This window comes from Nothobranchius furzeri, chromosome 6, assembly GCF_043380555.1.
Source record: "Nothobranchius furzeri strain GRZ-AD chromosome 6, NfurGRZ-RIMD1, whole genome shotgun sequence".
In the NCBI taxonomy this organism is placed as follows: domain Eukaryota; kingdom Metazoa; phylum Chordata; class Actinopteri; order Cyprinodontiformes; family Nothobranchiidae; genus Nothobranchius; species Nothobranchius furzeri.
Genome location: NC_091746.1, coordinates 30,384,919 through 30,411,672, shown reverse-complemented (window position 1 = coordinate 30,411,672; position 26,754 = coordinate 30,384,919). Strand labels below are relative to the sequence as shown.

The window sequence follows — 26,754 nt, the reverse complement described above, 5'->3', positions numbered from 1 at the left end:
CGTTAACGGCGCTTGCGAGCAGGGGCGGTTCTAGACCAAATTTTCCAAGGGGGCCAGAGTGGGGCCAGTATTTTTTCATGGGGGCGCAAGGGGGAAAAAAGGGAATAATTAGGGCAATATCAAAAAAAAAATTGTCTCCACCATATGACTAATTTTGTGCTTGTGCACAATTTTGCCAAAGGAAATTCCTAGTACTGTGAAACTATTCACTTTTTTGTTCTCTTCTTTTTCATTTCTATCTTTACTAAATTTTGGGGATCAAATTTATCAAAAATTTTCCTTTACTTTTTTCATCTATGATCTTTTACAACTGTATTTTACTAAAATAAGATTCAAATAAATTCATAATAAAAGACAATGAGCAAGTAAACTATTACAGCGAAAGCAGTCATGGTGTACTTGTGAAAGTAAAACTGGCGTGTTTTTATGGTACTCAGGTAACAATTCTGAATGCTTCACCGCAACACGAGACTTGAGTAAAAAAATAATTCTAGTTGATTATTATAGTTTGTGGCTTTATTTGAAGATTACATGTACATATGAAAAACAAATAAAATATGTGCACAATACAATTTCTTAGTGCAGTGCTTTTTGTAGTCAACACACACACACACACACACACACACACACACACACACACACACACACACACAGAGAGAGAGAGAGAGAACAGCATGATATAAAGCTGTAACAAAAGTACTTTGCGTGTACTGAACCCCGCCCCCAGTTGCTTTTTTCCAGTTCCTGAATCCACACTGAGAGTCAAACACACTTCCTGCGCTACTTGGCGGGCTAAAATGTCTGCATGCATGACAATAAGTAGAGTCCATAGTAACAGAATATCCGACCCAAGGATGACTTTCATACCAGCTTGGCTGAAAGCTGCGTCGTCTGTCTCCTATTAATGTCCCTGGAAATGTCCTCAAATGAGGCTGAGTAGGTGGGTCATCCTTGCTGATATCTGAAAGAAAATAAATGTTAGCGTGAGGATAAAAGTCATAATTACTTAATTCAGAGTCTTATTTTATCTATTTATTAAATATAAACAACAGAAATGTTGGTCCAGAGTCAGCATGCCTCAAATGCATTTTACACACAATATGAGCTGCAAACACAGAGGGGTGGTTCAACACCCACAAACCTTTTTTTATATGAACTTTTATTGAACATTTGAAAAACGAACAAAAGCGACTAGATTTCTAAATCCGTTAGCAGAATGAGATTACAGAGTAGCTCCGAAGTTCGTCTTCATGTCAGCTTGCCTTTTGTGGATACAACTCAACTTGGAATAGAAAGAAGACAAACAAAAAAAATGAAAGAAATAAATAGAAAATGAAAGGATTCAAGTAAGACAGCATGAAAAATCTAATGATGTGTGTACATAAATAAACATTTTACAAGGGGGAAGTTAAAGAGCAAACGAGGTCTATTTTGTATACCAAAAGAGGTTAGAGATCAGTGTCCATAATGAAATTATAAAGCTTTACAGCATCGGGGGTGGATGTTTTACCGAAGGATCTCAACAGCAGCTTCATTTCATTTCTGAGATTATTCCATCTGTGTGGATTTTTCGCAAGTTGCGAGTCTCCTCCTTTCATGTAAATGTCGGCCTGAGTGAGCGGGCCCAGGGGGGTGGGGGCGGCGGGGACCGGAGCTCGGTGAATGAGGAGGCGGGTGGGGGGGCGTTGCCTTCACGGACGTGCGTCCCTCTCCCTGCGCGCTGGGAACCCGGAGGTGTGGTTCGCTCACACCGACCCAACGTCTGAATCCGCTCAGAGGAGAGAAACCGCCTCTGGATGTAATCATGTCACTGGACCGCGAGCGCGTCCGGACCGGTGTTCTGATGGGTGGGATGTTTTGTTAGAGCACCGGAGACCCGCCGACAGCTGGAGGATAAAGCCATGGGCGGCCAGATCACTAGAAACACCTTGTACGGTAAGAATAATGCACGCGCGCCGGTGTTGTTCTCCGTTATATTCACGCCGAACCTGAACAGGTTCGGTGTTCGGATCTGCAGCCTCCTCCAGTGCAGGTTCCGATGTCAGGTACCACTCAGCCGTTTATTACGTCACTCCGCTGCTCAGCACGCGCCTCTGGAGACGCACATCTGGTTTCTGATGAACACAAAGAACCAAACAGGAAGTCCTAAACCATCCGGACCTGAATTCGGATCATGTGTTCATTGTGCAGCTTGGTTCTGGAGGAAAGGCTGTGTAGATGTGGAGGTCCCCTCATTAATAAACAGCTCAGCTGAGCTTTGGTGCATCAGCTGGTTCTGACCCGATGGAGCCGCCAGCAGCAACAGGGAAATCAAAATGTGGGCCATTATCTTCATGTGGTCCCAAACAGACCCAGTTCCACAGCACAGAACCTCCTGTCTGCTGCAGAACCGGGTTCTGGAGGTCAGTCCAACCTGGTTCTGACCAGCTGACCGCCCCAATTAAAGCATCAACATCAATCCAATTAGTCTAAGCAGGACAGAAGAGCTGCTTTCGTCTAGGATGAAGGACACACACACACACACACACACACACACACACACACACACACACTACAGACACTGGTTACGACCCATTTAACAACCAGAATCAGCTCCAACTGATGCACCAAGAAATCAGCTGATCTGAAACTCAAATCAGATTTCTTTTGTGTCTTTTGGTTCAGGGGTGCACCATTACCTATCAGCCTTTAAATTCCAACATTTTCCTGGTCCATGAATGCACCACCAGTCATGTTGGGACCTCTTGATGGTCTGGTGTGTGTTATCGGCCTCTAGAACCTGGATCGGTGCAGTTGAGACGACTCTTCTTATCTCAGCTTCACAAACACATGTACTTATGTGTTATATTTAAAGTGCTCTGTGTTTAATTGTTTCTAAAATTTATTTGAAAAGGTCTAAAATCTAATTTAGAAACAATTTAACTTTTGAATATTAATGTGATGCTCCAGTGCTTTTGTTTTATTCAGTAATGATACGTTTTAATAATCGGCGTCCTGGTTGCGTTTTCAAGAAAATAACAGAATCATTTAACTTTTAACAAATTATTTCTATTTTATTTCTTGTGTTTGATCGTTTTTTAAGAAGTTAAAATGTTGCAGCTTTGAACCTTATAGGATCGATTTCTCAGCAGACATTAATAGTAATCCCAGCTGACATCAACAAATGTTCAAAACCCCTTTTTCTTATTCTATGTTGAATTTTGTTTTTTTTTTATTCATACTGCAAGATTTTATTCCATGGAAGGTCGTTTCACCCACAAAATCAAACACCTTTACACACAATAGCATCAATAAACACAGGATCAGCGGCAAGCCTGATGTTCATCTGCAGAATTAGATGTTTTTTTAGTATTTAGCTGCATTTTTTTCTATGTTTTCTGTCCTTTTTCTCTTGAGTTAATCAGCTGCTAGCTGTTGAAGCTAACCCTTTAGCTGCACCCTGTCCCACATCAGAACCAAACCCGAAGCTGGATTTCCACAGAACCAGTTGGTGCAGCACAGCCGTTAGTTCTCAGAAGGCGGTGATTATTTAACAGATTATTCTGCCAGTTTGGGTTTATAAATCATTCACACATGAAGGCGTGTTCAGAAACCAGCTGCTGGCGTTTGTTTCCACATAAAACAGAGTTAATATTAGCCACGGTTTATGGTACTTGTCAGTTTTTGGGTCTTGTCGTAACCTTCCGCTTTGAGATCTTCAAATAAAAAACAAAACAAGAATCTGAACCAAAACAATTCAACTGAAACGACCAGAGAGGTTAAAAAACTCACGGATTTATGATCGTTATGTTTCCTGTGGCCGCAGACTGACACGACCGAAATCTCACCAGCAGGAAGACGAGTGGGTTTAACTAAATTTAAAACCAATCACTGCCGTTGCCGTGGCAACCAGCACACGTTGATAGAAAGCATCATGTTCCTTCAGCTGCTTGTTTTCTAGAACAAAAAAAATCTGATCTGGGATGTTTTCTTCCTCTGCAGCTGATGTAGAAATCAAAACACAAGCTGTGGAGCATCAGGAGCACCGTGGTGGTTCTTTTAGAGGTCCTGATGCTGGCATGAAAACCCTGGAGATGCTGGGCACCTGATCAGGTGTTCTGTTCTGGGTTTGGGTTCTGCTGTTAAATATCTCTTCTGTGTGAAGCCCCAGAACCCGTCTGAGCAGCGTTCACTGACTCGCTTACATAACGTACCGAGTGTGTGGGAGTGTGGGCCAGCATCTGAGGCTGGTTCTGGTTCCGAATGAACCGAATCAGATTCAAAATCCAAAGATGAACCTGGTGGATGGTTCTGGGGATCAGATGGGATACCAGAGATGTTCTGGTTTTGAGGACAACTGAATACGATTTTTTTTTAAACTTTAGATTTATGATCCTGGAAGTAAAAACTTCCAAAGAATTAACAAAACTCTAAATCTGTTTCCAAACCTAAACAAATGCAGGTTTTTCATCCCGATCGCCAGCTGCTTTTTGGATGCAGATCCATGGGAAATGTTCCAGGATATTTAATGGAATCTGCTAATTAATCCAGCATGACATCATCTCCTGAGAGGAGGAGACGCAGCAGCTTCAACTCTTCCCTGGAGTGACAGACGCATGTATCTGAGGGTCAGAGGTCATGCAGTCTGTCACTCATATAATTGTTACTTCTTGTGTCCTCTGGCATGGAGCCACCAGCTCCATCAGCTCTGCTAAGCTGTATCCATGTTCAGTGGGCGTGGAGAACCTCTATGTTCCTGTTCTTCCTCATAACGGGTCACCTTTAGGTCAGCGGTGACAGAATGACTTCCTGTCATCATACCCTCCTTCAGTCAATAAAGCTGCATCTCATTACGCCAGTGGAGGGGCATCACTGGGTTGTGCTCCTTCATCAGCTCCTAGAGGAGGTCCTGATTTATTGATGACAGTTCTGCTTGTGGACAGAGGCAGGGCAGGGGGGTGGGGGTGGGGGCAGGGTGTGAGGTGGGTGAGGCCTCATCATTCCACGTCTCACCTTTCGCTGTTGATCCTCACCGTGTGAATTATTGAGAGGAACATTTCTCAGCAGGAGGCAAGGCCCGGAGGAGAACATCAGATGGTTCTGCCTAAGCCCGTCAAGCAGCATCTACCAGAATTAAACGTTATGACTCTGGCTGGCTCCTAATGATTACTAAAACAACACAGAGCAGGTTTTATTAAAGCTATTTAATCGAATTTTCACTTCAGTCTGTAATTTCTCCTGGAGGCTAAACATCATCATGTTCAGTTATGATTCAACTAGTCCAGAAATACATCTCCATGCACACCTAATTATACACACACCTTTCTTTACCGACACCTATCAATACACACCTATTAGGTGTGCACCTGTTCATGCACACCTAATTGCTGAGCTGAGATCCTTTGATATAAGTAGGAGGCTCTTGAATGTGTGTTACCAGGGGATTATGGCCAGTGTGTTGCTTTATGCTGTGTTGTGTTGGGGCAGGAGCCTCACTGCTGAGGACAAAAACAGGATCAACACAATGATCAAGAAATCTGGCTCAGTGGTCGGGCAACGCTTGGACTCATTGGACATGATCATCGACAAAAGGATGAGGAGTAAACGTAAGACAGTTATGTCTCTGGAGGATCACCCCTTCACCAGATGTTTAAGGATCTCGGGAGCTCTTTCAGTGGGCGAATGTTAACGCCCCGGTGTTCCACTGAACGTTTTAGGAACTCTTTTATTCCTGCTGCCGTGCGTTTCTACAACGAGCATTTCGTATGATTGTATATTTGATATTTTTATCATGATTGTGGCTTGTTCCAGTGTCCAGTGAATGTTTTGTTGTGTGGATGTGCATGTTGTGATTACTTGTCCAGGGCAATTCAATTTCCCCCCTCGGGGATTAACAAAGACAACCTTGAACCTTAATTGCACACTTAGGTGTGTGTATATATCTACACACAGCTATTTCACACATCTGTTAGCACACACCTATTAACACACCAATTTTTAAACACCCATTTACACACACCTATTCATACACCTATATACAGACCTACTTACACACACCAGTTAGTACACACCTATTTAAACACACACATTTATACACATCTATGTTCACACACTTATTTATATATAAATATAAATCTCCACGGATCCTAATGAACTGTCTGGTGTGCTCACCGAGGCTGGAATGCTCTTGGATCCAGTAAATCCCAGTGATCATGGTTCCTGCTCCATAACTGTTTGTTTATACATAAAATAATGTAAAATAGTTCATATGAATGTATTTTACTACAGAAGGATCTCTATTATTATTATTATTGTTAAACAGGTTTTTTTCACAGTCTTTTTTATTCTTTGAAGATGCATTTGATGGAAGATCGACATCGGTGTGTTTCTTGTTTATGATTAGTTTTTTGTCTCGGGGTAAATTTATGACTCGACTAGAACTGGAATAAAAACAGATCCTAAAACAGGAGCAGATTACTTCATTCATGTTAATGAGTTTGAATGAATGAATGAATGATGGAGAACTCAGAGTTCTGCTTCAGTCTAAATAACGAGTCGTGCAGCCGCGTGCACGCTGTCCTGCTGGGCGTGCACGTTGATGCTGCTCAAGAAAAGGCTGCTGCTGATCTAAAAAAGGTTTGACCTGTTTGGATCATCAGTGAACTCTGATTCATGAGTTTTTTAAATAAATAAAACATCTCAAATAGGGGTGCACCGATACGATACCGATACTGGTATTGGTATCGGTAAAAGTTAACCCATACCAGGAACCGATACCTATGCAGTTGCTTGAAAAGGGCTTCATTGTAAATTGTCATTTCTGTTCACCTAATATTTTAGTTTTGTGATGATTTCTTAACATATATTTAACTTTTTATCTACCTCAGTCTTTTCCTGTTGAAAGCTAAGGAGAAAATAAAATCTGTATTCAAATCATTGCATTATTTTTTGGTGTGGTAGAAGTATCGGTAATCGGTATCGGCGAGGACTCAGATCCAAGTATCAGTATTGTATCGGTTTGGAAAAAAGGGGTATCAATCCCTAATCTCAAACTTTCCAACAATCAGCAGGACAGAGAAACCGAAGAGGAAATCTAAATCACTTGTAAGTCGCTTTGGACAACAGCGTCTGCTAAATACATAAACATAAAGATAAAAAATGTGTCAATGATTTTTTTGACTAATGAAGGTCAGACTGTGTGCTTTTGTTTTTTTATCCTGGTGTCCTAAATTCACTAAGCTCTAAGTTTTTCATGAAAATTTCCTTTTTAGGTCATTAAAATTGTGCATTAAAGTAAATACATCTGACTTCATGTTATTATTATTATTATTATTATTTTCCGGAACTGTACTGCTCTGGGTGGCTGCATGTTGGAGTAGCTCTGTTGACTATATGTAAGTTTTGCCTTTTCTTGGACATTTTTTCTTCTAGTTTCTCAAGAAAAACGGTATTTTTTGGACATTTTACTTTTCTGTTTCTGGTGCTGTGAAGCTTGGAGGATTTTTACTGCTATTTTTTCACTTTTTGAGCATTTGTTATGATGCGTAACCATGGCAACAAGCTGGTTTACAATCGGGAGCAGCTGATTAACATTGGAAAGGCTGAAATAATACCTCAACTATAGCCACAAATCCCAAATGAGATAAAACGCAAGAAGCGTGGGTGCAGAGTGGGAGCAAATCTGAGACAGAGAAAGAGGAAATTCAAACCATCTCTTCCATCGATCATAATGGGCGATGTGAGATCACTGGCCAACAAGGTGGAGGAACTCCAAGCCCTTTCAAGGACTCAGCCAGAGTTTTGGCAGTGCAGTGTTATGTGTTTCACTGAGACGTGGCTGCAGGGCCATATCCCCGATTGCAGCGTCACTCTGCCAGGATTCCTGACTGTACGAGCAGACAGAGATCTGAAGAGGAGCGGGAAAAGAAAAGGAGGTGGAGTGGCAGTGCTTGTCAACAACATATGGTGCCATCCAGGTCATGTTTCAGTGAAATTTCGTCTCTGCAGCCCAGATGTTGAACTCTTGGCAGTAAGTTGTCACCCATATTATTTGCCAAGAGTTCACCGGTGTTGTCTTGGCAACCGTTTATATTCCACCTTCAGCTATTGCTGAAAATGCATGTGATGCCATCAGTTCCGTTGTCGCTAAGCTACAAACCCAGCACCCCAATGCATTTGTGGCTATATCTGGTGATTTCAATCATGCCTCGCTCTCTGCTACACTTCCAACATTTCAACAGTATGTCAGCTGCTCCACCAGAGAAAACAAGACATTGGATTTGTGTTATGCAAATGTAAAGAATGCATACATGTCCAAAACAAGACCTCCTCTGGGACAATCAGATCACAATCTTGTTTTTCTCTGCTCAGAATACAAACCACTTGTTCAGTGGCAACCTGTGACAAGAACTGTGAGAAAATGGTCAAAGGATGCTGAAGAAGCCCTGCAGAGTTGTTTTGAGAGCACAGATTGGATGACTCACTGCCAAGGATATGAACAGGACATCAATGCCATGACTGGATGTGTCACTGACTATATAAACTTCTGTGTGGACAACATCATACCCACCAGAACAGTGAGATGCTTCGCTAGTAACAAACCTTGGATCACCAGTGAACTGAAGAATCTGCTAAATGAGGGGGAAAAAGGCCTTCAAGGAGGGAGACAGGGAATTATTGAGGAGTATACAGAAGCAACTGAAGATCAAGATCAGAGACAGCAAGGAGGCATACAGGAAGAAGCTGGAGAACAAATTACAGAGGAACAGTATCAGAGATGTCTGGTCAGGGATGAAGAAGATCACAGGCTTCAAGCAGAGGAAGGATTGCACAGATGGCAGCCTGGACACAGCCAATGAACTGAACAAGTTCTTCAACAGGTTCAGTTCAGGAACAAACCTGGCATCCTCCTCGCCTGTCCCCAGCCAACCAGACATCCCATCCTCCTCTGATCCAACATTTTCCTGTCACACGCCAGCTCTTTTGTCCTCTAACGCAGTCATGGACTCTTCTGGTTCTATAAATCTGTCTTCAACCAAGTCAGGAGATGCTGCTGCCCCAGTTACCTCCCCCTCCCACCTATCTGTCTCTAGAAGTCAGGTGAAGAGGCAGCTGGAGAGACTGAACAGGAACAAGGCTGCAGGTCCAGATGGTGTCAGCCCCAGAGTACTGAAGGCCTGTGCAGAGCAGCTCTGTGGGATTCTGCAGCACCTCTTCAACCTCAGCCTGGCCCAGGAGAAGGTTCCAGTCCTGTGGAAGACATCCTGCCTTGTTCCAGTTCCAAAGAAAACTCGCCCATCAGTCAATGACGACTACAGACCGGTTGCCCTGACATCCCACATCATGAAGGTCCTGGAGAGACTCCTGCTGGTCCACCTGAATAAGCAAACTAGAACATATCAAGACCCGCTGCAGTTTGCTTATCGAAATGGAGATGGAGTTGAAGATGCCATCATCCAGCTGCTTCAACCAATCCACTGTCATCTGGACAAGGCAGGCAGCACTGTGAGGGTCATGTTCTTTGATTTCTCCAGTGCATTTAACACAATCCAACCTGATGTACTTTGCCAGAAACTCCAGAAGACACAGGTGGGGACCTCAACTATCGCCTGGATTAAAGACTACCTGACAAACAGACCACAGTTTGTGAGGCTGAAGAACTGCACATCAAACCAGGCGATCAGTAACATTGGAGCACCACAGGGGACTGTACTCTCACCATTCCTTTTCACCCTGTACACCTCAGACTTCCAGTACAAATCAGAGACCTGTCATCTACAGAAATACTCAGATGACTCTGCAGTTGTCGGGTGTATCAGAGATGGACAGGAAGCTGAGTACAGAGAGCTGGTGGAGCGCTTTGTGGCATGGTGTGGAAACAATCATCTGACCTTGAATGTGAACAAAACAAAGGAGATGATTTTGGACTTCAGAAGAAACAGGGTGGAGTCAAACACTGTTTCCATCATGGGAGAAGAAGTGGAGGTGGTTGAGGAACACAAATACCTTGGAGTTCACCTGGACAACAGACTGGACTGGAGAAAGAACAGCGAAGCCGTTTACAAGAAGGGACACAGCAGACTGCACTTCTTGAGGACGCTTAGGTCCTTCAGTGTTTGTAGCAAGATGCTGCAGATCTTCTACAAGTCTGTTGTTGAGAGTGTAATCTCTTCAGCCGTCGTCTGTTGGGGTAGCAGCATCAGAAGCAGGGACCTGAAAAGGCTCAACAGCCTAATAAAAAAGGCTGGTTCTGTTCTGTGGAACCGCTGGAGGAGATAATGCAAAGAAGGATTCTCCAGAGAATCAAGAAAATGATGGACAACCCTGAGCATTCTCTTCACAAGACTGTCCGACAACGGAAGAGTGTCTTCAGTCAGAGGCTTCTTCAGTTTGGCTGCAACACTGACCGCTACTGGAGATCCTTCCTGCCAACAGCCGTTGTAATATACAACACCTCTTTGATGATTATTATTATTATTCTGAGCTACTACAGCCATCAGTTTCCCTCTGGGATTAATAAAGTATTTTTGAACTGAATTATTATTTTATCATAGTGTTTATTAAAATCCACTCTGTGGTTTGGGAGATGTTTAGCGGAAAGCCACTCGGGCTAAAACATCATGATACTCCATTTGTGTCGTCGCAGCTCAGCTTTGCAGAAGTTTGCTGGTCTGAATAAAAATCAGCTGATGCCCCTCTGATCCCTCAGAATACACACCTTGTTGTAGAGTAACCATGGATACGGGTCATCTATCTGTGCATGCTGACTGAACAAACAGACCTATCAGGACGTTGCCTAGCAGCGTTTCAGCCCGGATGAGTGATGAGCCAGCTGTAAATTCCGGTTACCGGTCTACAGGTAGAGCAGCAGCTACGGTTACACTCTGAAGCGCAGCAGAACGAGGAGTCGGGTTCCTCCTGAACCACCTGAGCACCACCTGTCACACGTACGAGGGATTTGTTTTCCCACCGCTCCTCCATCAGGCTGGCGCTGGGTTTGTGGTGACTGGGTGGGATGGAAACATCGTGGGGAGGTGGTTTGTTGTTGGCTGCAGGCTGGTTGGAATGTTTGTAATTATTGATCAGCTGATATTTTCTATTCGGTTCAGTTCATTTATAAAGCGCCAAACAACGACAAGAGTCGTCTCGAGGCACTTCACAAAATAAAACATTCCAACTGAGTTCAAATCATTATGCCATTTCCGTCAGATCACTTCTTGTTTTCACAGCAATTTTACAAGTTTGAAGGTTAAACAGGTTTTTAGTGTCTGGGCGTGGGCTCGACTCTGCCTCTTCTCCTGCTCCGACGTGTGCACGAGTCTTTTCTGACACGATTCCTACCTCACCTGTGGACAGCTTCCTGGACAGCTTCTTTTCAGGGAAATAGAGTTCATGTTTTTATGGATTGAAGAGCTAACAGCTAGTCTGTGTTTGTCTCAGGAGTTTATGATGTTATTTTATAGAAATGCTGTAATTATTTATGTAAATAAGAACAACATTCCTAATAAATTACCACTGAGTTCTGTGGAAATAACAGTTTTATGCAAAAAGGTTTCTGGAGCGGCTTTATAACCGCAGAAAGAAACTAAACTCAGACTAGCTGTTAGCTCATCCATCCTGAAAGACATACAGTCTGTTTCTCTGAGCAGAGGCTGTTCAGGAAAAGAAACCTTCAAAAGAGGTCAGATTGTCCCTTTAACCTGATTCCAGATGAAACAGCTGCTACACTTAATTCGATGTAAAACAGGTTTCAGCTGAACCAGGAAGCGATTTTCCATCCAAACACTCGGGAAGTTTGGAATACTTCATCCTGTCTGTTTGCATGGAAACTGAGTCAGTGAGACACCCAGAGCAGGTGAGAGACTTGACCTGCACACCTGTCCTCTGACCCCTTTAATCCGATCAAACCAGCAGAGCTCTGGTTTTTAGACGGAACAGGAACCAGGAATGCCACAGGGTCATGTCTGGAGTGCGATGGGAGACCCGGAGTTCAATTTGAGACTTTTTTAGTTCATTTGAAATTTTCAAGCCTCAACAGGCACCAGAAACCGAAGCTGCTGAGCGGAAAGGAGATTGTTTTTTCATCCACGAACAGAAAGTTTTTGCTCTAATCTGTTTGAAGTTCAGATCTTCAGTCAGATTTTCTTGCTTCAGGCTAAAACACCACATATTCTGGTTTGATCTCCAAGGTTAGAAGAAAATGGTCAGAACAGAAAACTGGGAACTCAGCCCAAAAGGTGCCAAGCGTGGAGTATTTTTTCTATAGATATATTTTTTCAGCTGTTAGCTTGAAATTCCCTGAAATGACTTCCTAAATGATACTAAATCAACATTTTTCCGGCTGCTTCTGACCTCCTGAGTCGTGCGGTTTTGGTTTCTCGGTGGTAAAAGTTGTAACGTTGCCACATAAATTCAATCCTGTCTGGAAAACAAGACGATAAACTCAGTTTGTTTCTGTCAAACATTTAAAAACAACTTTTTTGGACCAAAGTGTAAAATATAATCTGATATAATCCCACATATAATCTCAGCAACTGGTATAAAAGCAGCGTAGATGAACTCAAATATAAAAAAATAGACACAGGAAGTAGACTTTAGAAGAAACAGGGATTTTCACAACTCCAAATATCCACATCTTTACACCTAATTCACTCTTTCATCTGAGCCGACTTGAATAATCCTCTAAATCCATGTAATTATGAAGATTATAATTTGATTTTAGAGTTAATCTGGTCAGAGGACCACTTCCTGTTTCCAGGCCTTAGCGGCTGTGTTCAAATTCTGCAACAGCAGCCTTAGAAGGACCATCCCACCCGGTCTACCTAGGTCGGGTCCTATGTAAACTGCTGAGACTGGAAGTGGTCGGCTGTGATTTTGTACAGTCTAGCCTACAGATTTATTCCCACCCTTACATCGCTGAGTGTCCTGTTGCCTAGCAACTGTGACGACATTAAACGGAAGTGAAAATTAAACTTATCAGACTCCTCATATGAGCTTGTTAATGATGATTTTTATTATTAGAGCTTTGCAAACAACAAATCGTTTAAGCTCAGTGTTATTACACCAGATATGACTAAACGTGCATCCTCTAACGCTTCATCTGCCATTAGAGCAGAGACTTCCTGTTCAGCCGGCCGTGCATCCTGGGATACGATGGGATACAGCAGACCTGTCGTCGGATCCAGTAAAAAGGGGGACATGTTTTTGAGGAGACGCTGAATTTAGACAGCCTTCGTCGCTTCACCGTGATTGGCCTTCAGACGTGGCCTTTGAAGGATGCAGCCTCTGAATTTGGACACAGCCTCTGTAGATAAGGCCCTGACAGAAGGACACTTGAAAATGGCCCAGATAAGGAGTTACGTCGGATTCTTCTCTGTAACCTGACCCAACAGCGAACACGAGCTGCAGACAAGGACGTTCTGGGACCACAGATGTAATTTAGTTGTGTGAGTAAACAAAAGGCTTCTGTGTCCTCAATGATGGCTGCAGACGGAGCTGATTGAGACCTTCAGATGTGAGGGGTTGCTAAGGAACATGAATTCACACCACAGCAGCTGCACCTCTTTAGAGCCGCTAATGCATTCAGGCCAATCTGCCCGCGACCACGTGCGCCTGCTGCATTCAGCCCGCGCATGCTGCTCCTCTGTGGCGCTGCCAAAGACAAAAGGCCTCAGTGGTGTTCTTATTCCTGAGCCAGTTTGGACTGGAGACACGCTTAGGGGTGTAGAACGGGAAGGGCCGTTACAGACACACAAAGACCGAGCGGGACACAAAGCAGGCTGTGGACCGGGACCGTCATCGGGTCTCTGCAGGACACCTGCTGCTGCGTTAGCTTCATCTGCTAGAATCGCACGGGCCTCCTGTAACCATGACAGCCAACGGCACTAGAAACACCAGCCGTAGTTTGCTGTAACTGTTTCTATTATGGGATGTTTTTGTAGGAACGCTGGTGCAGATGGAACAGACCAATAGGAGGATTGAATCTCTCTTCTAAGCTTCCTGCATAGTTTAAACTTCTTTATAATTTATGTTTTGTGTCTTTTTGCTCCCTTTGTCCTGCATTTCTGGTACTTTTGGGTTTTTTTTTGGTTTCTCGTGTCAACAGCAAAGTAACAACTTCACTGTGCGAGGAAACACGCTTCCTTACATCCCCGAATGAGAGGAAAGATTTGGATCTTCCCAAAACATCAGGTTTCACCGACGTCCCCGGTGGACCAATCAGAGGAAAGACCGACTCGGGCTGAAGGCTGAGAGAGGTTTTAGATTTAGATCCAATAAAAACAAAAACGTACTGATCACCTGACCTGAGCGTAGATGTGACGACAGCCCTTAAATCTCCCCACATCTCTTCACCGGACTGATGAAAACATTTAAAATCCCAGGAAGGGGTAAGGTTAGGATTCTGTCTCCAGGCTAAAACCTTCCTCTGGGTTCAGATGCAGAATACCAATCTGGCTGCTGTAATCTGTAAATTAACACTTTTAGAAACCTGTGACATGCGCTCCATCCTCGAGCGCTGATGTCATCATCGTTTCAACCCAGAACCTTATATAGTCGGTGGTGATGGACGGAGACGGCTGCAGCTCATTTAATAAACCGGTTCTAATCTCTGGTAATCTGGCTAAAGAACATGCTCATGACATATCCTTGGGTGCTAATCTGAGGAGTTTATTTAATAATCTGTTGCAAACCTGTGAAGAGTTTTTATCTTCCATTCAGTCTTTACAGAACAGGATGTGATTGGCTCAGGTTCCTTTAAAATCCTGACTTTAGTTGTATTCTGCTGGAGCTAAACCCGACTTCATCATTCCCTCCCAGGTGAAACTCATGTCTCTGTTCTGAATTCCTTCTCTGCAGACTCCTTTGGCGGCCCGTTCCCGACTACGTCGCACCGATGTCACCACAAACCCAAAAGGTGTCTGCCCATCCAGTGTGGCGGCATCGGTGGGTCTCTTCCCGTCAGCCCTCTGCTTTTCCACCCAAATGCCAAAGGGTCCCAGATAGTGATGGACCTCGCCCAGAAGACGGTCAAGAGGCAGGCCAGTTTCTGCAACGCCATCACCTTCAGCAACCGGCCCATCTCGCTCTATGAGCAAATCCGCCTCAAGGTAGTTTACTCACCAGACTTCATCTCCTTCTCATCCAGGTTAAAAGCTCATGTCTCTTCTTGTGGTTCTCCTCCTGTCAGATCACTAAAAAGCAGTGCTGCTGGAGTGGAGCTCTGCGTCTGGGCTTCACCTCCAGAGACCCCTCCAGGATGAATCCAGAGAACCTGCCCAAGTACGCCTGCCCTGACCTGGTGTCGCAGAGTGGCTTCTGGGCCAAGGCGCTGCCAGAGGAGTTTGCCAACGAGGGAAACGTTCTCGCCTTCTGGGTGGACAAGAAAGGCCGAGTCTTCTACCGGATCAACGAGTCCAGTCCAATGCTGTTCTTCAGCGGGGTGCGGACCTCCGAGCCCCTCTGGGCCCTCATCGATGTCTACGGTCTGACCCGCGGGGTGCAGCTGCTAGGTAAGGGGTCAGCGTAGTGATTTTATATTTATTTTTTTTATTTGCCTTTATTTGACCAGGTTGGTCCCACTGAGATACAAGATCTCTTTTACAAGGGAGACCTGGTCACGACAGACAGAGCAGCAGCATGAGTAACAACATTAATACATTCACATTTAAATACATTTCCACATAAACTCAATTAAAACATGAACACACTGATAGTCTGGATTCCAGTGACCTAATCAGAGTCTTAAATCTACTCAAGGAAGCCAAATCCTTGATTTTTAGATCGTTCTGTAGGGAACTCCACGTCGATGGAGCAGCAAAGCTAAAAGCCGTCTTTCCCAGCTCTGTGCGAACCTTGGGAACAACAAACTGCAAAAGTTCACTTGAGCGGAGGCTGAACTGATTCTGCTTTCTTGATAAAAGACATGATAAATAAAAAGGCAAATATTCACATACATCTTTATAAATAAAAGCATACCAAGGCATCAGTCGACATACCCGCAATGAAGACCAATTCACTTTTGAATATAACAAACAATGATGGGTAAGAAGCCAACAGTTTGTTATAAAGTGCAAGGCACTATGATACACACTGCTCAAACAGTGCACAGGGGCATTAATGTTCAAGATGTCTCCACCGTCTATTACAGACATAAATGTTGATTCTACTAACCTCTTTTTTACCGTAAAAGAAAAGCAAGATTTATTTCTGTAATCAAATCCTAATAAAAATCTCTACTTTTTTGTTAAATACTGGATATGAAGCTTAAAAGATAACCTATCAATTAAGAAACCCAGATATTTAAAACTAGAAACTAGTTCAATCTGATGACCCAGACCAGTAGAAATTGACCTATTCTCTGTTTTTCTTTTTGACTGAGAGAAAAACACGAGTTTAGTTTTATCAGAATTTAGTACAAACCACAAATGGCACAATTGTTCTTGCACCTGATCAAATGCTGATTGAAGATCCTGAAATGCCTTTGTAGAGTTTGGGGCAGAACAATAAATAACTGTATCATCTGCATAAAGATGTAATTTAACATTATGAATACTTAGACCAATGTTATTTATGTAGAGGGTGAAAAGTAATGGACCAAGAATTGATCCCTGTGGGACTCCCTTATATAGCTGAAGTTCCTCAGAAACAGCACCATCTAGCTGTACAACTTGGGTACTGTTTGATGAGTAATTTTTGAACCATCCTACAGCCTGGTTAGAAAAGCCAATTTCTTCAAGTCGATCAATCAAGATTGAATAGTCAGCAGTATCAAATGCTTTTGTAAAATCAATAAAAAGTGCAAGACAGCATTGCTTATTGTCAAGAGCTTCAGTAATATCATTCAAAACTTTCATGTTGCTGTAGTGGTACTATGTTTCCTTCTGAACCCTGACTGAGGCCCTGTCCACACGTAGCCGGGGATCTGCCAAAACGTAGATATTTTTCTACGTTTTGGCCTGTCATCTACACGAAAACTGAGTTTTTACACACGAAAACGAATCTTTTTAAAAACTCCGGCCAAAGTGAAGATCTGCGTTTTCTCCGTTTTGGGTGTCTGCGTGTGGACGGACAAAACCGAAGTTTTAAGGTCCGCAACGTCACTTTCCGTGACAAAAAATGCTGACATCACGTGTGCGACCTGTGTTTACACTAGCCGGCATCTGAAGCCCTCAGAGCTGCGCTCTGTCACTACCCGATCCATCAATTGTCCAAGCGCTTTCTGCTTGTTTGTTTTTGCAAGCGGAATTACTGCTCCTTGCGGAAGACCACAGACGAAGGACGAGGTTAAGAACGGGGGAAGTACTGCCGCCTACAGGTCTGGCATGTCCATAACAACGTATTTATCCGGGTACGTGTGGACAGAGTTTGTTTTTAAAACGCGGTGGTGTGGATGCAAGTTTTTGGAGGGGCGGATATTCGTTTTCAAAAAACCCCGGCTACGTGTGGACTAGGCCTGAGATAGTATAGTATGATGTAAGGAAAATCTTTACTTGATCATTGGCCAAGGATTCAAGTACCTTAGCCACTACAGAGAGCTTTGAAATAGGCCTATAATTATTTAAGTTACTTGGGTCTCCACCTTTAAAAAGTGGCAGCACAAATGCAGATTTCCAATCTTTAGGTATTTTATTTGTTTTCAAAGTAAGATTAAAAATGCAACACATGGGTTCTGCAATGTACTCAGATGCAAGCTTGAGGAAGAATGGTTCTAGTCCATCCGGACCGGCTGGTTTCCAAGATTTGGGTTGTTTCAGGGCTTTCTTTACCTCAAATGTTGTAAATGGTTTAAAGTTGAAAACATCAATATTGTTTCTGACAATGCTAGATTGTTGAGGTTGACGGTCTGGTGGATGACCTGATGAGCCTGATGTCACAAAATGTGTATTAAACAAATTTAGCATTTCCGTTTTAATCACTAATATTTTTGCCTTCCACATGAATATTTGAAGGTAATCGAGTACAGTTCTCTGATGAGGATAGTGCTTTGATTTCTTTCCAAAACTTTTTAGGATTAGTTAGATTTTCAGTTAATTTGTTCAGATAGAAATTCGATTTTGTCTTTCGTAAGAGTAAAGTACATTTATTTCTTAATTGCTTAAAAAGAAGCCAGTCCTTAGGGCATTTACACGTTCGTGCCCTGTCCCATACCACGTTTCGTTCATGAAGCAACTCTGATAATTCATTTGTAAACCAGGGATTTTCACGACCCTTAACTCTATATTTTCTGAAGGGGGCATTTTTATTGATAATATTAGTAAAGCTTTGGGGAAAATAATTCCAAGCTAGTTCCACATCATCAAAAAAAGCTATTCTATCCCAAAGGAAACAGTAAAGATCATATGAAAAAGCTTGCTCAGAAAATATCTTCATATTGCGTTTGGTTACCATGCGTGGTTTGCTTTTAGGAACTTTTGTATCCCGTACAACTGCTATAGCACAACGATCACTCACATCATTTGGAAAAAAGCCAGTCGTTACAAATTTAAATGGCATATTTGTTAATGCTAGATCAATGAGCGTTGATTTTCAACAGGTTTCGAGTTGATTCTCATGGGAGAGTCAATCAGCTGAGTAAGATTTAAAAGATGACAGATTTTTCAGTGCATCAGAAGCAGATGTGAGCCAATCATAATTTAAGTCACCAACAATCAGTATTTCATTGTATTTTAACTGAGACAAAAAGTGTATCAATATAGACAATGAATTATTAGAAGCTATAACATCCCACCACCATGACGTGCTGATCTTCAGATATTTCAACATCAACGGCTAGAATTTCCAGTTCTTTGCTCACAGATTTTGATAAAATTACATCAGCTGTAAAACAGTGCTCGACATACATTGCCACCCCTCCACATTTTTTCTCTCGATCCACACAAACAGCATTATAGCCATCAATGTTGATGTCATTGTCTTCGATAGATTATTAGCCATGATTCTGATACGACTAAGATGTCTGCATTTGTTGAGTTTATCCATATTGAGAGCATGTCTAATTTAGGGAGAAGACTTCTCACATTAGATGGTGAATGGTCTGTATTTGATCTAGCGCCTTCTAGAGTCCTGGAACCCCCCAAGGTGCTTTACAACACAATCAGTCATTCACCCATTCACACACACATTCACACACTGGTGGGGATGAGCTACAATGTAGCCACAGCTGCCCTGCGGCGCACTGACAGAGGCGAGGCTGCCGAGCACTGGCGCCACCGGTCCCTCCGACCACCACCAGCAGGCAACGTGGGTTAAGTGTCTTGCCCAAGGACACAACGACAGACTGAGCGGGGCTCGAACCTGCAACCTTCCGATTGCAAGGCGAGCACTTAACTCCTGTGCCACCGTCGCCCCTAACGACGAGTAACGTGAATAATACCAAGACCAGATCTGGAGTAAAGATCTGCTGGGGTCAGACAGTTATTTTCTGGTCGTGGGTTTAATTCAACATCTCCAGAAAGCAAGAGTAAACATATGATCAAAAACTTAGATTTTATGTTATTATGTTCTTCTAACACAGTTTGCAAGTTGCAGGGACATATGATCAGGTTTTCATGTATGGTAAAATGTTCTCTTAATACATGAAGGCAGGAACAGTAGATGGAGCCATTAACATCCAGCAGCCATTTCGATGTGTCTCTGGTTATTTGGGGATGTAGCTGAAGAATTTGCACGAGTCCCTTTACCACATAAGAAGAAAACCGCTGACACAGTCAAAAGCTGCAGACTCGTGTTCAAGGAATAGTCATGGTAAGGTCAACTCTGATCCTGGTACTTCATCAAACAAGTGCGAGTTGCAGTCTCCAGCCATAGATGTAAAGCATAGGAACAAGACAAGGGAACTCATTTGATGTAAGTTCCACATGTTTCCACAGTCGCAGTGCTCAAGGTAGCAGTAACATATGAGATCCAAACCCCCAATCCAAAGTGAGGATATTTCCATTTACTCCAATATTTCCCCACAGAGCAAGTAACTGCTACGCAGAGTACTAGACAATCTTGCCTTAGCTGCATTAATAGGTCCGAAGAGCCAGGTTTCAAACCGTTTACAGAGCAGGAGGCTTCCAAGTAGCTAGAGTGTAGGCCTCAGGTAGCTTAAGCCAACACCATCCTAGTAAAATACAATTCCCTGTGGATTCTTCTTTCCCAAAAGATCTTGATCAAGACTTCAAGTAGAGTGGAAAATTATGTGTCTTTCATTGCAGAAATTCATAGTAGGTATTTCTCAAGTCCAAACCTTAGACAAGGCAGGTGACTTCCAGGTAGATTTAGGCCTCAGTTAGTCCATCCAACATCATCCACGTCACATAGAGTTTCCTGTGGCCTCTTATTCAACAGATCTTGCTCCTGACAATAATATGGATAGGAGTCTATTCACTCAGACCACAAAACAGTGCTCTTCTGCGGCAGCCATCTTGGAATTGTTTGAGCCAGACTAAAAGTTAATCATCTGCTTTCAAAACGGAGAGAGTCCCCGCTGCCTCGTGGTGTTTGTGTGCTTCCAGTAAAAACAGAAGCCGGTCAGGCTTCACGTTTCTGCAAAGACAAAATCCGCTCTGACTGGTCAGTGCCACTAGTCTGGGCACGCTTTGTGTCGCCTTGAAATTCACAAAAGTGTTGGTGGATGAAATCTTGAACGCCCACCCTGATGTCACCGACATTTTTCCAGTCGTGTGTGGATACGTAGCGGCGCGGCGACTCTGCGGGTCTCTGTGCAGCAGGTCGGTGAGTTTACGCGAGCAATCAGGGACGCTAGAGACGGTCGGACCCAGTGGTGAAGGGAAACTTGTTCAGACTGACATATAAACATCGGATTGGGTCACTTATGGATTAGAAGGTGGTATCAGGACCCTTTTCACCTGAAGTTTCCCTTTGTTTCGTTTTATTGAGATTCTCATTAGCTTCTGCCTAAACGCAGCTGCTGGTCTTCCTGGGATCTCATACATTTTCATTCAAGGATTTATCATCATCATCATCATCATCATCACCTTTATTTATAAAAGCACTTTACAGACATATTATGTCACCAAGGTGCTGAACAAGACTAAACTAAAAAAGATAAAAACAAAGAATATATAGGAAACCAAATAAAAAAATACAAAACATCCGTTAACACACAGATTCAAGCCAGATTATAATAATGGGTCTGCAGCACCTTCTTAAAAACCTCTACTGGCGTGGAGAGTCGCACAGGTAATGGAAGATCATTCCATAATTTCGGGCCTGCTACCGAAAAAGCCCCGTCTCCTCCTGTTTTGAGCCTAGTTGCGGGGACTAGAAGCATATGGTGACTCTCTGAGCGGGGCGGACGACTAGGTATATCTGGCTGTAGCAAGTCAGATAAATACTCTGGTGCCATCCCGTTCAATGTCTTAAAACCCAATAAAAGAATTTTAAAACGCACTCTAAAAACGACCGGTAACCAGATCAGATCTGCCAGGATCGGTGTCACATGATCATATTTCCTTTTCCCTTCTAGGAATCTTGCCGCGGCGTTTTGCACAAGCTGCAGATGAGCTACTGTACTCTGTCTCACCCCAATTGAGGCAGAGTTACAGTAGTCTAAACGAGAGGTGATAAACGCATGCACAACAGTCTCGAGGTCCTTTCTAGTTAAAATGACCTCACTTTGGCCAGACGTCACAAGTGGTAAAAAGAGGACGATACATTCCAGGACAACAACGGTGAAAGCATTATCTAATGTCACTCCTAAGTTGACTGCCGAAGAACGTAGGTAGGCATTCTAGTTTTGATCGCTCTAAACCACGATGTAACCCAAACAGCACTGCCTCAGTCTTGCTTTCATTCAGACATTAAAAAAATGGTCCGTCAGCCATGACTTAACTTCAGTTAGACAGTGCATTAAGGTAATAATGGAACAGTCGCTTCTATAATCCAAGGGTAAGTAAAGATGGCAATCGTCAGCATACGTATGAAATTGAATTCCATACTTCCTGATGATGTCCCCCAGTGGCAATATGTAAATCAAAAACAATAGTGGTCCTAATATTGAACCCTGTGGGACCCCCCACTGCATGTGTGTGAATCCAGAACTAAACCCACCCATCCTTACACATACAGTCCTATCCTTCAAATAAGATCTGAACCAGTCTAAGGCCAGACCAGAGATTCCTACTTTGTACTCCAAACGATGGAGCAACACTTTGTGGTCCACGGTGTGGAACGCAGCTGTAAGGTCCAACAAAACAAGTAGCACAGGATCAGTTTCCAACATAATGTCATTTAATACCTTTATCAGTGCCGTTTGCGTACTATGAAAAGCTTTAAAGCCAGACTGGAAAGTTTCCTTAATGTTAGACTCTTCTAGGAAATCCATTAACTGAGTATAGACACATTTTTCCAGAATTTTACTCAGAAAAAGGAGCTTTGCAATCGGCTGGTGATAAGGCTGCATGACCTCTAACCCCGATCTCTTTAACAGTGGGTTAATAACCGTCTTTTTAAAATCAATTGGGACATAGCCAGAGGCCAAACTGCTATTAATAACTTTCAATATTAATGGTGCTATTCCATGAAAGACTTCCTTAAACAGCCGTGGTTGTATGATGTCCACTCGGTTTAATTACGTCGTCGTCTTCCTCCGCCTATCCAGGTCCGGGTCGCGGGGGCAGCATCCCATCTAGGGAGCTCCAGACCGTCCTCTCCCCAGCCTTCTCCACCAGCTCCTCCGGCAGGACCCCAAGGCGTTCCCGAAGCAGATTGGAGATGTAACCTCTCCAACGTGTCCTGGGTCGACCCGGGGGCCTCCTGCCGGCAGGACATGCCCGAAACACCTCCCCAGGGAGGCGTCCAGGAGGCATCCTGACCAGATTCCCACACCACCTCAACTGGCTCCTTTCGATCCGGAGGAGCAGCGGTTCTACTCCGAGTCCCTCCCGAATGTCCGAGCTCCTCACCCTATCTCTAAGGCTGAGCCCGGCCACCCTACGGAGGAAACTCATTTCGGCCGCTTGTATCCGCGATCTCGTTCTTTCGGTCATTACCCAAAGCTCATGACCATAGGTGAGGATTGGGACGTAGATCGACCGGTAAATCGAGAGCCTGGCTTTCTGGCTCAGCTCCCTCTTCACCACGACAGATCGACTCAGCGTCCGCATCACTGCAGACGCCGAACCAATCCGCCTGTCGATCTCCCGATCCCTCCTACCCTCACTCGTGAACAAGACCCCGAGATACTTAAACTCCTCCACTTGAGGTAGGACCTCTCCCCCGACCCGGAGTTGGCAAGCCACCCTTTTCCGGTCGAGAACCATGGTCTCAGATTTGGAGGTGCTGATCCTCATCCCAGCCGCTTCACACTCGGCCGCGAACCTACCCAGCAAGAGCTGAAGGTTTAATTACGTCCACCAACTTAACTAAGTCATCAAGGGATACTGGCTGAAAAGACTAAATGTCTTTTCCAAAGGAAACGAGGGAGTTTGCATATTTGCTCTTGACAGTGCAGAACGCAACAATGCCACCTTTTCAATAAAAGACCCAAGAAAACTAGTACACATGTCGTCTGATAGCTGTGCAGGGAAACCATTATCCACACTTATCACGGCATTAAATGAGGCATAAAGCATCCGGGAGTTGTTACAATTAGAAGCGACTAGGTTTGAATAATAGTCAGTCTTTGCCTTTTTAACAAACTCCTGGTAATTTTCCAGCTTTCCCTTGGGGCAATCAGGGAGCCATGCAGTTTGAAGGAGAATTATGCAGGAGAATTATTCCTGTACTCTCCCGCCACAGACGGTAAAAATCCAGCAGAAGAACCGATTTTGAATAAGGTCTGGCGATCATACACAATTCTGGCTTGGGCAAAATAAAAAGCTAAAATTAGCAAAAACACAAAAATACAGAAGCTGACAGACAGCAAGCCGGTAACACTGGCGCCATCTTGGAATAAAACTGAGACTTACTTTACAAAAGATAACACACACACACACACACACACACACACACACACACACACATCCCTAATTCACATGATCCATAGAAGCTCAAGATGAAATTGCATATTTGGAACAAAATTACATACAAACTAATATCAGGAAAGGAGCTAAACACACCAATTAATTTTGAAATTAAAGTACAACAGAATGGTGGCTTCATGTCCATCGATACCTAGTTTACAGCCTTCAGACCAGATACCCAATCCTTCTACAGAAGTCATAACCACGATACCATTGAATGTGTAAACAAAAAAAATTCTGTTTCTTCTGAAAAGAAATTTTATCACTTTCAAATATTAAAAATCTCTGTAATGCATTCGGTGCAACCACAGCTTTGTAGGGAAGCTCAATTTGATTTGAAGTGATCAACAGGCTCCAGCTGTTGCCTTGCAGCAAGAAGGTCCTGGGTTCGATTCCCGGCCTGGGATCTTTCTGCACGGAGTTAGCATGTTCTCCCTGTGCATGCGTGGGTTCTCTCCGGGTTCTCCGGCTTCCTCCCACAGTCCAACAACATGACTGTTAGGTTGATTGGTCTGTCTAAATTGTCCTTCGGTGTGTGTGTGTGTGTGTGTGTGTGTGTGTGTGTGTGTGTGTGCGTGCGTGTGCGTGTGCGTGTGCGTGTGCGTGTGTGCGTGCGTGCGTGCGTGCGTGTGTGTGTCTCTGTGTTGCCCTGCGATGTCCAGGGTGTACCCCGCCTGATTGCCCGTTGACCGCTGGAGATAGGCACCAGCCCCACCCCCCCACCCCGCGACCCTACATGGACAAGCGGGTTCAGACAATGGATGGATGGATGGATGGATGGATGGATGAATGGATGGATGATAGGCTCCTCCCAGAAACCTCCAAAAAGTTTCAGAAGACGGAGGATTTTATTTTGATTTATTTTGTCATTTCATTAAACGTGAGCATTCTGGAAGTGATCCTTCCCATCTGTTTGGACAGTAAATCCTTCCACGAAGACCCGGAACACAGCTGAGCCGGTTCCAACCATCATTTAGCTCCTTTGTTTACCCTAAAGCAGCACCGGGGTAGGGATCAACTATCTGAGGTCGGGATGTAGACGCTCGCTGATGCAGGGCTGTCGCCTCTGCTGCTCTAAAAATAGACCAGAGGTCACGTTTTCTACCGGCAGCACTTCTGCTTGTTGTGCTTTACTGTTGGTTGATGATTTTGTCTCAGCTTCTTTAACATGCTGCGTTCAGAGTCTGACCTGATCCGAGACGTCTGATCCTGCACAAACCAAATCCTAAACTCCCAAAAGAATTCCTGTTTTTTACAGTCGGGCTATGCTCCGGGCAGCCTGCAGAGGAGCTTTTTACGCAGGGGGCCTCCTGACTGACATCTTCCTCGCTTGCATGGGGCTGCGAAGACGAGTGGAACTGTAGTGAACATGGACATAGAGCTACACCATCTAGACTCATCACACACCCTGTGAAGCTAGAGCAGGGGTTTCAGCCATCCTGCTTTGATTCTCAACAATGTGAAGAAAAAATAAATGTCAGAGTCTAACTATCTGTTAATTCTGTTTTATTCCCTCTAAATATGTTAAACTCATTTTAGAAATCAACTAATTGTTGATGTTTTATCTTTTCCTTTGGGTCTAATTTGTATTTTTATCCCATTTTTACCAAAATCCTCGTTTCTCCCTGATTAACTTGTTTCCTGCTCAGATCAATAACCTTCATGTTCTCTCCCTCTGAGCGCTTTCTGGATGAGGGCATAATTATTCCTCTTTGTAATCCTCTCTACATAAAAATGGATTTAAAGCAGTGTGGAGAACTAGGTTTCTCGCTCACACGTTGTGTGAATCCTGTGCTGAGGGCCTGTCGGTGTGGAAACCAGAAGCTGAACTGCATCAGTTTGATGTGAAATCCAGGTTCTGCTGTTGTGTTGTATTTACGGGAGTTGAACGAGCAAAGAATGACCTCAGATAGAAAAATCAGTCAAAATAAATGAATAAAGTGCTTAAAAAAAGCTTTTTAGTTCGTCTTGAAGCACATTTCATAGACAGAAACAACATTTCCATGTAATTATTTTGGTTAGTCCTGAGTGGAAGTACCTGACTCATGCAGGTTTCAAATAGTTTAATTCTGTTTTTCACATTAAATGTCGATCGGATGATCTGAAATGCACGTTTTACATTATTGGCTTGTGAAAACAAAAGTAACTAGCTAACAACGTCAGATCTTTTACCGGGCTCTATGCCCCGCCTACTCACCTTCACATGGTCATGGTTTTCGCATCGAGGAACTAATTTCATCTTAACGTGTCAGAAACGTGAATGTGCGGCAGCGTGGTGGTGCAGTCAATAGCCAATACCTTGCTGAAAGGTGAATGCCGGTTTGAATCCCGGCTGCAGCATCTCTGGTGCCGTTAGCATGTTCATCACATGTCTGCGTGGGTTTCCTCCCACAGACCAAAAACACGTGTGTTAGGGTTATTTAGTGCCTTTCAAGTCACTTGGGATAAGAGCGTCTGCTAAACAATTACATTTAAACATAAATGTATGAGTGAGGTCCTATTTGTTCAAAAGGAGGAGGCGGGGCTTAAGACAAATACTAGAACATGCCACTAGGGGGCAAACAGCCACTTTCCTAACTAACAAAGGGACACTTTGGAACTTTTTCATATTTTAAATGGTTTTTGAGCCAGCAAGTGCTAAAATGACCCTTTACAGAGCTGATAAAATGTTACTCAGACCCCACCGCCCTCTGTGGCCACAATAGCACACTTGCAACATGAGAACTGCTGGGCCGCTCCCTGTTGGTGGAAGGAGCTGTGGAGTGGAGTTGAGCTGGAGTTTGCTTCCAGCACGTTTCCTGCATGT

The 26,754-nt window shown here is 43.7% G+C and overlaps 1 protein-coding gene across 2 annotated transcripts in view; it reads left to right on the top strand.

The window, feature by feature from the left end:
• Positions 1–1,610: 1,610 nt before the first annotated feature.
• The window catches only part of neurl1aa (neuralized E3 ubiquitin protein ligase 1Aa), a 47,723-nt gene continuing 22,579 nt past the window's right edge, over positions 1,611–26,754 (top strand). For both annotated transcript variants that reach the window (XR_008563893.2, XM_015973454.3), the window contains exons 1-3: positions 1,611–1,935; positions 14,836–15,086; positions 15,167–15,488. Coding sequence is in view for 1 of the 2 variants with exons in the window: in XM_015973454.3 (XP_015828940.3) it covers positions 1,902–1,935; positions 14,836–15,086; positions 15,167–15,488 (607 nt within the window). In the remaining variant the exon portion in view is untranslated. The remainder of the gene's footprint in view (positions 1,936–14,835; positions 15,087–15,166; positions 15,489–26,754) is intronic.